The following is a 13,437-nucleotide window of genomic DNA, read 5'->3' as shown; positions in this document are numbered from 1 at the left end:
CCTAATGCCTTTAAATAATGTCTATAACCAAATTTCAGAGTGGTGGAACCCACAGAAATACAGAGTGAAAAATTTTGTGGCCCAAGACAAACTTGGAAGATTCACAGGAAAGGGCTCTGAGGCAGGATTCTGTTGTTTTGCCTCAGATTTACTCAGATTTCAGCTTCAGAAAGGGGAGATTTATAGCCATAGCAGAGCAGGGTCCCTCCTCGAAGTTCCAGGATAGAAGAGGAGAGAGCTTGTGGTCATCTACAGTTCAGAGCAAAGGCCAAAGAACCTCTCATAAGACCTTAAAGGAATTGAGGTTACTGAAAACAGCTGCAAAAATCCACAGAAGCTTGGGAAAGTGCTCCTCCACCCTGGAAACAGAACCCCACCTTAACAAAGAGTTAAAATCAAGTCATAGGCTGGGGAAATGAGCAAACAACAGAAGAAAAATAAATCCAACCATACTTAATTACTTTGATCCCATGGAGTATCAAAATACACAGAAGATAACAAAGTCAAAATGTCTGTATCCAAAGCCTCCAAGAAAAATATGAATGGGTCTCAGCCCATGGAAGAACTCAAAAAAAAAAAAAAAAAGATTTTGAAAATGAAGTAAGGGAGGTTGAGGAAAAATTGGAAAGAGAAATGAGAGCAATGTGGGAAAATTATGAAAAACAAGTCAGCAGCTTGGTAAAGGAGATAAAAAAAAATACTGAAGAAAATAACATCTTAAAAAGCCAGTTTAGGTCAAATGGAAAAAGCAGTCCAAAAGGTCAATGAATAGAATACATTAAAAAAGGCAGAACTGACCAGATGGAAAAGGAGATATAAAAGTTCTCTGAAGAAAATAACTCCTTCAGATATAGAATAGAACTAAGGGAAGCTAATGACTGAGAAATCAAGAAACAATAAAGCAAAACCAAAAGAATGAAAAAAATTAAAAGAAAATGTGAAATATCTCACTGGAAAATCAACTGATCTAGAAAACAGAATCAGGAGAGAAAATTTAAAAATTATTGGACTACTTGAAACTCATGACCAGAAAAAAGAGCCTCAATTTCATTTTTAAAGAAATTCTCCAGAAAAATTTCCCCTATGTCCTAGAAGCAGAAGGTATAATAGAAATTGAAGGAATCCATTGATTACCTCCTGAAAGAGATACCAAAATAAAAACTTGCAGAAATGTTATAGCCAAATTCCAGAACTCCCAAGTAAAGGGGAAAATATTACAAGTAGACAGAAAGAAACAAATCAAATATTGAAAAGCTACAGTCAGGATTACACAGGATTTAGCAACTTCTACATTTAAGGGCTCATAGGGCTTGGAATATGACATTCCAGGAGGCAAAGGGGCTTGGATTAAAGGCAAGAATCAATTACCCAGAAAAAATTAACATCCTCTTTCAGGGGAAAATGATGGACCTCCAATGAAATAGGAGAACTTTCAAAATTTCCCATTGAAATGCCCAGAGCAAAACAGAAAGTTTAATTTTCAAGTACAGGACTCAGGTGAAGTACAGAGAGGGTAGATGGGAAAAGCAAATTATGAAGGATTTGTATTCCTGCTTCCTGCTAGGGAAGATGATAATGATAACTCATATAAACCTTAAGGAGCACATAAAAACAAGGCATCAGGAGGGAGCTGAATATGAAAGGAAAATATAAAGATGTATTTAAATGAGCAAAAAATGAGAATGTAGTAGCAAAAAGGGAAAGGAAATATGGAATGGGCTATGTTATTACATATAAAAGAGTCAAGAAAAAGCTTTTGCAATGGAGTGAAAGGGGGGGAAAGGTGTGGGGGGGGGACTGAGTGAGCCTTCACTCTTATCAGAAGTGGCTCAGAGAGGAAATAATATATATGACCAAGTGGGTATAGAAATCTATAGTAGGATAAAAGAGTAGGAAAGAGATGGAAGGAAAGAGGACAGGGGAGGGAAATAGGAGTGTAGGTGATACAATCACAAAAGGCATAGTTTTCAAAGAAACTTGGGAAAACTTATATGATCTGATATAGGAGAAAAATTTCAACAATATACAACACTGTAAATACAACCAAGAAATATTCAAGAACTTGAATCAATGCAATAAATAACCAATCATTATTCCAGAAAACTGATGATAAAACACACAATCCATCTCCTGATAGAGGGATACTGGACTCAAAATGGACCAAGAAATGTTTTTGAGTATCAATGGTTGAGCTTATTTTGCTCAACAGCATTTATATTATATTATATTATATTACATTATATTTTTATTCCCTCCTAGTGAAGAGGGGCAGGGAAAACTGGGAGATAGAATTACTTTTTGCTAACTAAGAAAAATAAATTATTTCTATGCAGTTGATTTGTCTATTTGTCATATTAAAAAAATTACAGAAATGAAAGATGGGTAATTTTGTGATGTCATAGCATAGAAAATAAAATAATTAGTAAAAAAAAAAGTCTTCTTCCTACATATCAAAAATTAAGACTGCTTAAGACTATATATAAAAAGATACACTGTGTCAAATGTAGGAATAAAGTACAATATTCCCACTTTACACCCAAATAGAAAATCCCCATTCTGAAGAAGCAATCTTGATGTTCAATTCTCTCAGTAGAGGAAAACATTGGTTAGTAACTAAAAAAATCTTACATTTTAAAATAGTTACTAATGGTTTACTTTTTCTTGCTTTCGCAACTAAAAGAAATGAATTACAGTTTCAGAAGGCTGGAGTGAGATTTTTTCCCTAGTTTCAGCGGATTTATGACAAGTTACTCTAAATAAGGTGTTTTGGGATTTAAGGGATTTTTTTTTTGCTTTTTTTTTAAGATGACAAGGGAGGAGAAGGTAGAGGAAAGAGGACAGAAAAAAGAGAGCATGCACATTAGCATGTAATTAGTATAAAAGAGATTAGCTAACTGTAAGACTTTAGTGGTCTTTGGAAAAAGAAAACCAACCACCACATAACTTCTATTATTACATTCAATAATAAAATAACTTTAATTACTTACCTAAAAGTTTATATCCTATGTCCTTTGTCCAGTACTTCCCACCCTCCCACCCCCCACAACCTTCCCTGTAAGATAATACAAAAATATCATCACTTTATACATGAATAAATTGAGCTGCTCAGCAAGATGAATTCAAGTTGTCAGTTATCCCAAAGCCTATCTATACCAAAAGCAGAATTCAACCATTTATACTATATTTCTTCCTTAACTGATAGTGACTTTTATATGATATAGATTCCAATCTTACTAGTAGTCATTCTAAGCTTTAACTCTAGTTCTTCTCTTCTTCCATTTTAGAATTTTATGGCAATAAAATCGGCTTAGAAATGCACCATGAATAGGCATAGAAATGCACGGCAAATATATTATGATTGTGGCAACCACAAATTATTTCCTCTATTTTTACTTTTATTTCTCACATTTATTTGCAAATTGAAGTGTTAAGGGAGGCATATTTCAATTGTAACCTTAAGTACTGGGGAAATTATTAAGAAAGGTAGAGCCAAAGAACTCAGAAACAGAAGTCACAAAATTTGGTGGCTTATCTCATCTCTTCCACATACTAGATTTCTCCTTTCTGGACCCCAGTTTCCTTACCTATAAATATAAGAATGTTAGACCAAATCATTTCTAATGTACCTTCTGACTCCAACATTCTGTATTCTAGGATCCCTTCTAATTCTAGCATTCCGTTTTTTATTCTGTGCTATAAAGTAGTGGAGTCAAATTTATTGAAAAAATCTTGAAGGTAATGTATGTCTCCACTTTAGGTAGATAGGTGTATATAGGTAGACAGACAGATAAACTATATAATATAATGAACCAGTAGCATTATTAATTTGATCATTTTTTAAGAAGATTTGAAGGATGATCATACTAAGCTGTCTAGGCTTTGATAATGAATTTTGGACGAAACATCAACTAATAAACATTACACTTTTATTAGTGACATAGCCAACCAATGATAAAGTTGCTATAGTTCAATATCAAATTCCTTGAGAATACTTACCTATAAAGTCACCAAGATGAAGATAGAATTTTAGAACTAAATGAGAACTTAAGAGATCTTCCTGTACACCTCCTTGTTTATTAGTAACATAGTGGGTTTTAGAGAATAACAAATATTTGCTCCAATCACACAATTGGCAAGTAGCAGATCATGTGTACTACAGCCCAAGAGTGTCCACTCCTAATTTGATTCTCTTTACAACACGGCATACTAATCATTACAACTTACAGGAATACCAACTTATAAATACCAACGTGAATCATCTATAATACTTTCTTGCCTTCCAACTAACACTGGGTAAAGTTAGCTAATATCACCAAGATAGCTTTATGGAAGCAAAACTGATTTAAAAAGTTTATGCATACAGGTTAAAAAAAAAATCCACATTCATACTGCTGGTACAAACAATAGAAATAATGAAAGAAACCCATGTCACAGAATAAAGATGAGGTAATAAGTTGCTCTAAACAAATGATAGATGCTAAGGCTCAGAAATCTATGGTTGTGAAGGATAATTAAAGTTAGGTAGTAAAGATTCATGGAAATCCAGCATACCGACACCTGAAGAACTTCACCTCCCATTATTCAGAATGAATCCTATGAAGCTTACTAAACTTTAACAATATCACTTGCATTTATGTCAAGTGTTTGTCAAGGATCTTAAGTGTCTACAGACCCTATCATAATTAGACACTTCCAATTGGAAATAAGTGGCCATATAGGTACTAAAAAGAAAATTCTGAACTTGATAACACAGCAAATAGGGAAGGAAGCCATGTGTATGCAATTTCCCTCAGTACATGAAACACTGAAGATGCCACAGAACTTTAAATACTCTACCATTACCATATCACAATGAAAAGATGAGAAATCTGAGACAAATACTATTGGACTTCAGTCATGATACACAACAAATATTTCAGACTAAGGTGCACACATCTAAAAACAAATAAAGATAGGCTATATTTAGGGGGGTTTTTTTTTGGTTTTTTTTTAGGATTTTTGCAAGGCAAATGGGGTTAAGTGGCTTGCCCAAGGCCACACAGCTAGGTAATTATTAAGTGTCTGAGACCGGATTTGAACTCAGGTACTCCTGACTCCAGGGCCAGTGCTCTATCCACTGCACCACCTAGCCACCAAGATAGGCTATATTTGTAAAAGCATATCTAATCTTGCTATAATACAGGTTAATTTTAGTTTTCTATATACTACAGACAAATTTTGGAAAACATCTGACATCGTTAGTTTGGACTTTGATGAGAATTAATCTGGCTTGGTTGCTCAGATTACAAAGAAAGTTACAGCACAATGAATGGCATGGTCAACTAAATCAAAATTAATTGTGTTCTGTCATATCCATCTCCCATCAATAACAGAATTAAATCATGGCATGTGTTTGGGGAGACCAGTGTGGTTTTAATGTACCATTAAAATCTGAATGAAGACATATCTTTTAACAGATGACAACTACTAATCATTTTTTTAAAAGAAAGATTTTATTTATTTTGAGTTTTACATTCTTCCCACCTACTCTTGCTTCCCTCCCCCCACCCCACCCCCACAGAAGGCAGTCTGTTAGGCTTTACATTGTTTCCATGGTATACACATTGATCTAAGTTGAATGTCATGAGAGAGAAATAATATCCTTAAGGAAGAAAACTAAAGTATAAAAGATAGCAAGGGGCAGCTAGGTGGCATAGTGGATAAAGCACTGGCCCTGGAGTCAGGAGTACTTGGGGTTCAAATCCAGTATCAGACACTTAATAATTACCTAGCTGTGTGGCCTTGGGCAAGCCACTTAACCCCATTTGCCTTGCAAAATCCTAAAAAAAAAAAAAAAAAAAAAAAAAGACAGCAAGGTTACATAAAAGATATCAGGGTTTTTTCCCTTAAAGGTACTATTCCTTGGTCTTTGTTCAAACTCCAATTCTTTCTCTGGACACAGATGTTATTCTCCATCACAGATACCCCAAAATTGTGCCTTATTGTTGCACTGATGGAATGAACAATTCCATTGAGGTTGATCTTCACCTCCATGTTGCTGTTAGGGTGTATAATATTTTGGTTCTGCTTATCTCGCTCAGCATCAGAGAACTAATCTCAATTATAGTTACAAGATAGAACTTTACAAACATTTGATGTAATGTTATTTATATAGTATCATGGCTGGTGAAAGATAAAATGACTGAAGAAACAAAGGTTCAGTCTTCTGAGCATATCGATTTATTAAGTAATGTACAGCAACTGCCCAACAAAGCAGGAGCAGACCTCCTCAGTTTAGGTCTGGCCCCTGAATATAGGGTGCAGAGGAGCTGGCTTTTTATATATTAAAAACAATCAATCAAGTAAGACAAATTAATTAAAAGAAAACAATTAACCAAGTTGGGAGGGGGAAAGCAAACAAGTACAATTCCCTGAATTCAGAAAAAGAGATATCCCACTCTCCCCAAATGTCTGTAAATAATTAAAGGAACATGGAACTGATTGATGAGATGTATAGGCTGCTTGCAATGTACAATTTTAAAAACCTCCTTGCATCAGTCTTTGGATCTGACTTGATTTCTGTTCATCATAATCTAGGTCTTTGGTTGAGACTCTAAGCAGCAGATAAAAGCTGGTCTAGGAATAGTTTCAAATAATGCATTAAGATTTTCTTGCTATTCCCATAATTAAAGAGAAAGGGAACTAGGCTACTTTCAAAACTGTGTCACAAGATGGAGTCATTGTGGTTCACTCAATTCCCACAATTAACCACTGTATATCCTGATTTCCTCAATTCTTTTGATTCATGGGGAGTAGATCACATATATAAAAGTCAAATCCATAATTTTTTCATATATTCATAATCAGAATTATGTGACAGATTACAGATAAAGCTACTGAGATGCCTCATGATGGATTTTAATCAGTCACCAAAATAACCAAGAAAATTTAAATTGTATTAAATGCTTTTACAAATTTTATTTGATTTAATACTGACAAAAACCCCTGAGAGGTAGACGCTATTATTCTATTTTACAGTTGAGGAAATGGAGGCAAGCAAAGATTAAGTGATTTGCTCAAGTATTTGAAGTTATATTTGAACTTAGGTCTCACTGACTCCAAGTCAGTCAGCTGCCTCCAGTTCTCTCTTATACATTGTCATACCAACCACTGGTCAATAAATGTCAAAATAAGACCATGAATTATGTAACATAAGAAGGTAAAGTACTAAAGCAGTAGGCATTAAGAATTTTTAAAAGATCAGGATTCCAGACTGAACCCCACCACTTAACACATATGTGTGACTGGCAAAGTCATTTCATTTAGCAGTTTCAATCATAAAATTGAGATAAACACTACTAAGTCTACCTGAAAAAAAGAACACCAAGTATTAAGATTAAATAAGATAATGGATATGAAGACACTTTAGAAGTTACAAAAAGACATTAAAAAATAAGTTATTACTGCAACCATTATGACACCTTGTTAAGTTTACAACCTTGCTTTCCCTGATCCTTACCCCTAACAATGACATAAACTTCTTCTCTAACTTCAAAAAGATCATTTGTATCTCCCTAATTTATTTATTATTGCGTATTACAGCTACTTTTGCTGATGTCTTATTCCCTGCCTAAGCCCCCCCAAATTGAAGACTAACCTCCATAAGGGGGAAGAACTATTACTTAAATTATTAATATTCTTAGCACTCCATGCTCTACGCACAATAAACACTTAAGAAATAGTAGTATTTGTTCTTCAACCAACATACCACAGACTTGGTCTACTGAAAACCGAAGGGCAGAAAAGTATTATTGGGAAAGCAAGTTGGCACAAATTAGGGTTAGATCAGTATCTCACCCTACTATAACATCTAAATGAATGTAATGATGATAAAATGTCTTAATAATCATTAGGATAAAATAACAAAACTGATTACGCACAATTGAAAGGTTTGTACCAAACTAAAAGCAATTAGAATTTAGAAGGGATAGGATTGGGAAAATTTTTTTTGCAGCAAATTTCCCTGATAAAAACAATCTGATATTCAAGATATGTAGGTAATTGATACAACTCTATCATTAGACTCCTCCATACTTAAGAACGGGGACTATCTTTCACCTTTCTCTTTAACTCTAGTACTTATTACCGAGTTTGAAACAAAATAAGACCTGAAATGTTTATTGATTCAGTGAACTATGAAAGAACAAGAGCCATTACTCAATAGATAAATGGTCAAAAGCTCTGAATAGGCAATCTTCAAATGAAGAAATCCAAGTTATTAACAACCTAGTAACACTAGAAATTAAGTAAAATGCAAATTAAAACAACTCTAAGGTTCCATCTCAGTTATTAACCATTATATTAGCAAAGATGACAGTTGTTGAAGGGAATGTGAAAGGACATGCATACATGATATATGTGGGGTGGTAAGGAAAATGGTCCAAATGGATAGAGTAGAAGATAAGGAGGTAGAAAATCCAGACTTTGCATTCCACCTTAGTCACTTAACTACATATGACCCTGGACAAGTCAGTTAATGTCTTAGCTTATTTATCTGTAAAATGAGAATAATATTTTAGTCAGTATCCAGGAACATAATATTTGCCTTTACATATTTTAAAGTATGGGAAAGCAATACCCAAGAAATCACATAAATATATGTATTCTTTGACCTAGAGAAACCACTAAAAGTTACCAAAAGAGAGATAAAAGACCCATATGTACAAAAAAATTTGTAGAAGCAATTTTGAGTAACAAAGAACCAGAAACAAAGTGGGAGTTCAACTATAGGAAAATGACTGAACAAATTATAGTATAAGAATATCATGGAAGATTTCTGAACCATTAAAAAAAATGATGAAAAATATCCTCTTAAAAGTCCTTTAAAGGGGGCGGCTAGGTGGCACAGTGGATAAAGCACCGGCTCTGGAGTCAGGAGTACTACCTGGGTTCAAATCCGGTCTCAGACACTTAATAATTACCTAGGCTGTGTGGCCTTGGGCAAGCCACTTAACCCCATTTGCCTTGCAAAAATCTAAAAAAAAAGTCCTTTAAGGCAAGTAAGAGTTCATCTCAATTTCATAACTGAAACTGATAAATGAAGTGGCTTTGCCATAATTACTCATATATATATATATATATATATATATATATATGTGTGTGTATATATATATGTGTGTATATATATATATTTTTTTTTTTATATTATTTTTTTTTTTTTAAAGAAGGTGAGATTAGGACTAGAACCTGAGGGATTCCGAAAGAGATTTATACGAACTGGTGAGCAGAACCAGAAGAACGATTTTTATGACATGATTACCATATGTAAAACTGTAAAAAAATTAAATTATGAATAGTAATGTAGTAATCAAACAAGATTCTGGAGGGCTAATAACTTTTCAGTTTTTTGCAGAGGTAATGGAATAGAAATCCAAAATGAGACATATATATTTTCTGAGAGCCAATGTGTGGATTTGTTTTGTTTGACTCTTACAGAAGAAAGCTTCATGCAAGGAGGGAGTAAATATTTAGGGAGAAGTATGGGAATAGTAAGAATAATGCTAAAAAAAAGAAAATGAGTTTTAAAATGAACAGAAGAGAGCAGAAGGGGAAATAAAGAAGCAGGGCAGAATGAAATATGTCATATAACATCTTATACTTTTAAAAAGCAAGTGGCATGCAACAGATTCATAATGGTATATGCTATACAATCCTTTTCTGTTGTTCTTAAATATGGAAATGTCCATGTTATTAATTCATAAAAATAAGAAAAAGTTAAACATAAGACATGTGAATGTAATGAAATATCAAAGTATAAGGACTGATGAATGGAGCCCAGCCTAATAACGATAGTGTTTGTGTGTGTGTGTGTGTGTGTGTGTGTGTGTGTGTGTGTGTGTGTATATAACATGCATAAGATTGTGCCATCATTTTTACTATATTCCTATCTTTTATGTGTCAATGACAAAAGTTTTTGAGCACTGTGCCCTTAAACACACTTTCATCTTTCATGGAGTAATAATACCTAACATTAATATAATACTTTAAAGTATGTAAAGGCAAATATTTTACAGATAAATAAGCTAAGACATTAACTGACTTGTCCAGGGTCATATGTAGTTAAGTGACTAAGGTGGAATGAAAAGTCTGGATTTTCTACCTCCTTATCTTCTACTCTATCCATTATGCCAGCTGCTCAAACATCACAAAAGAATAGCACTTGAGAAAGAAAATGAGGGGCAGCTAGGTGGTGTAGTGGATAGAGCACTGGCCCTGGAGTCAGAAGTACCAGAGTTCAAATCCAGCCTCAGACACATAGTAATTGCCTAAATGTGTGACCTTGGGCAAGTCACTTAACCTATTGCCTTAAATAAATTTTAAAAAAGAGAAAGAAAATGAGCATATTCATTAATTAGCACCATTTACAATGTTTTATCAAGTATAACCATTTGCGTGTATGAACAAAGTTCTGCTCTTAATGCACAATTAAACAATCGTACAGCATGATGGAACCTAAGAACTCAATTTAGTCCTCCAAATGAGCATATGGACACCCAGAGAAATCAAGTGACTTAAATAAATTCACAGTCAGTAAATAAAGTATATACTTAAATATTCTTTACTCCTAATAATCTCGTTCACTTGAAACAGTAAGTGTCAATCATTCTTCTCCACAAGCTCTTACTTCATATAAGGAATATTTATTCTTCAGTATTTCAGCTCTTAGTGAGTTGAAAGTTCCAAAAGCAAACATAAGTATAGTATATATGCATTGGGGATAGTATAGAAAGTTCTTACTTTATGCACAATTTGTATTATGTAAATTCAACTCTCATGAAGAATTCTGAAAGAAATTCGAATGAGGATTCTGAATGAGAATTTGATTGAGCTGCTAACTTCAAAGATAGCAAAAGAAGGGAAGCTTTTGAATCAAAATTAAAACAAAAAGATTCACAACAAAATATTTGCAAAAGCATTTCATCGTTTGAATGGATTTTTTTTTTACTGAAAAGATGCGTCCAAATATTTCAAGATTTATTAAAATACAAAGACTAGTTGAGGATAGTATTGCTTGCTATTGTTCAGATATTTGAGAGAAAAAATTATCTCGATATCTTCAGGAAAAAAAAGTTATGCAGCCAATGAGAAAGGCTAGGTACAGTGGATGGGGAAGGGGCAACATTTTGCACATCTATGTTAACTTTACTATACAGCACTGTGCCTATTTTATCATTAACTATATCTTTCATTTCATAATTCTGTTTATTATTATGGCACAATATTTAATATAACCGTATTTTAGTAAATTTTATGACTTGTAAAAAGTATTTTGTATAAGATTTTGTTAGGGTAAGCAATAAATTTACATTACATAAAAATTGTTTAATAGAGAGGCCTATAGAATGGTTCAATTACATTAAGTGAGAACTTTCTGTATCTCTGACATAATTAAATTCTACAACCTATTTACAAGGACTAGAGGTAACTACTTACCTTGAGTGTGAAAAGGCTTATTCGTCCAGGAAGTTTGTAAAAGAGTCCCTCACCTCGAGAATTAGAATGAAGCATAGCATTGAGGCAAGCCAAGGGGGATGTCCCACTGCAACAGACAAAAATGAAAAGGAATGTAATCTACAAACATTTTATTCACTAAAGTTAAAATCCTCTAACACTTTATCAGGTCAGATGAGCGAGAAACAAGATGTGGAAGATTCTCATGACAATCATTCCCATTAAAGAAATTTAGCAGGATCAAATGAAAATAGTGCAATGGATTGCATTTCTGATGCACTGACAAATACTACCTAAGGAAAGTATTTATGCCATAACTAATTAAAACTATATAGTCAATCTTACATGTGATTCAAATCTCACTTTTGATAACCATGCTGGTCAAGCCACTGACCCTCCTTAAGCCTAAGTTTCCTCATCTATAAAGTGAGAACATTGGAATGGATGATATGAGATCACTTCCAGTTCTAGATCTATGACCCCATAACTGTCAAATGAAACTTTTAATAGTTTTTCTATTATACTATACTGTTAATATTTTCAATAATCTGTTCTATGTACTGCAGGTTTTTAACATTAGCATTAAATAACAAAAATGATGTATCTTGAAAGTCATAGTTTTAAGTTCAATCAAAAGCTTGATTGAAGGCAATTCTAAAAACCAGATGCACAAATTTTTTTCTTTTAATTTTTTCAAATTCATGTTGAACTTAAATACAAAAAGATACAAAAAATATTTCCATGAACCCAGCAAAACATAAAGAGGATTCAATATGAACACATGAATATCATTTCACACTGTCAACATTTTTATCCAGCTCACACAGTACAGACACGTCCTCCACAACAACACAGAAAACACACCAGACTGAATTCTGATCAGGATCAAGAAAAAGTCACCAAGGAAGCATGGAAAGATAGACAAAAAAATCTTCACACACTGGGATGGGGGCTGGCCAGGAGCACAATTATAGCAACAATAACAGAAAGGGATAGTAAGGGGACTGAGACTGAATACCCGGGGTAGAAAGCAAAAAAGAGAAAACCCCAAACCAGTGCTGGGAATAGGAACAGGTGCCAACTGATACCTTTCTCCCTTATTACCCAGTTCCAGGTCATAGTTCTAGGAAGGAGAAGAGTGGTCATGAATGAGGAAGGTCTGAGGTATACAAAGAGGAGAGAACAATTCCAAAAATTTAACTCTGTGGTGCTGAATCAAAGGTTTGGACAGTTATAAGACTGTAGTTGAATACTCAGTTCAGGACATCAAGACCAAAAGCAAATCAGCCAAGTTGCATTAACTTGCAACAGGCTAATATTGACTAAGTCCAGCAACACACAAATGCTGACAGACCCAAATCTAAGTCAGAAACTTGTAAAGCAAAAAAAAAAAAAAAAAAAAAAAGGGAGGAAAATGAACAGACCACTCCTTGGATCATATCACTGGCTGAGCTATGACACAGAAGACAAATTTCAGACATCATTTCCATAAGTGAGAAAAGAAACGAAGCATTAAAATAGAGATAAATAGAGGACCTGAGTTCAATTATGTCCTCAAGACACTTAATAATTACCTAGCTGTGTGAACTTGGGCAAGTCATTGAAACCCATTGCCTTGCAAAAACAAACAAAAAAAAGGCATCTTAATTCCTCTTCAATTTCTATCATCAGTGGTATTGTAAAGCATATCTGAAATTGTTGATATTTCTCCCATTAACCTTATTTCCACCTTTTGATTCATCCAACCTGGTATTTTCCATGATGTACTCTGCATACAAGTTAAATAAATAAGGTGAAAATATATAGCCTTGTTGTATTCCCTTCCCAATCTTAAACCAGTTATTCTATGTTCAGTTCTAACTGGTGCATCTTAGCTGTATTCAGATTCCTCAGAAAACAAGATGATCAAGTATTCCCATCTTTTTGAGAACTTGTCACATTTTGTTA

At 33.8% G+C, this 13,437-nt stretch overlaps 1 protein-coding gene across 3 annotated transcripts in view; it reads right to left on the bottom strand.

Moving 5' to 3' along the window:
• The window catches only part of ASXL1 (ASXL transcriptional regulator 1), a 74,693-nt gene that overhangs the window by 42,099 nt on the left and 19,157 nt on the right, over positions 1-13,437 (bottom strand). For all 3 annotated transcript variants that reach the window (XM_074211870.1, XM_074211869.1, XM_074211871.1), the window contains exon 3: positions 11,473-11,578. In XM_074211870.1, the coding sequence (XP_074067971.1) occupies positions 11,473-11,578 (106 nt within the window). The remainder of the gene's footprint in view (positions 1-11,472; positions 11,579-13,437) is intronic.

This window comes from Macrotis lagotis, chromosome 1 (assembly GCF_037893015.1).
Source record: "Macrotis lagotis isolate mMagLag1 chromosome 1, bilby.v1.9.chrom.fasta, whole genome shotgun sequence".
Taxonomy (NCBI): domain Eukaryota; kingdom Metazoa; phylum Chordata; class Mammalia; order Peramelemorphia; family Peramelidae; genus Macrotis; species Macrotis lagotis.
The sequence above is the reverse complement of the archived record's forward strand: the minus strand, read 5'-3'. Positions and strand labels throughout refer to the sequence as shown.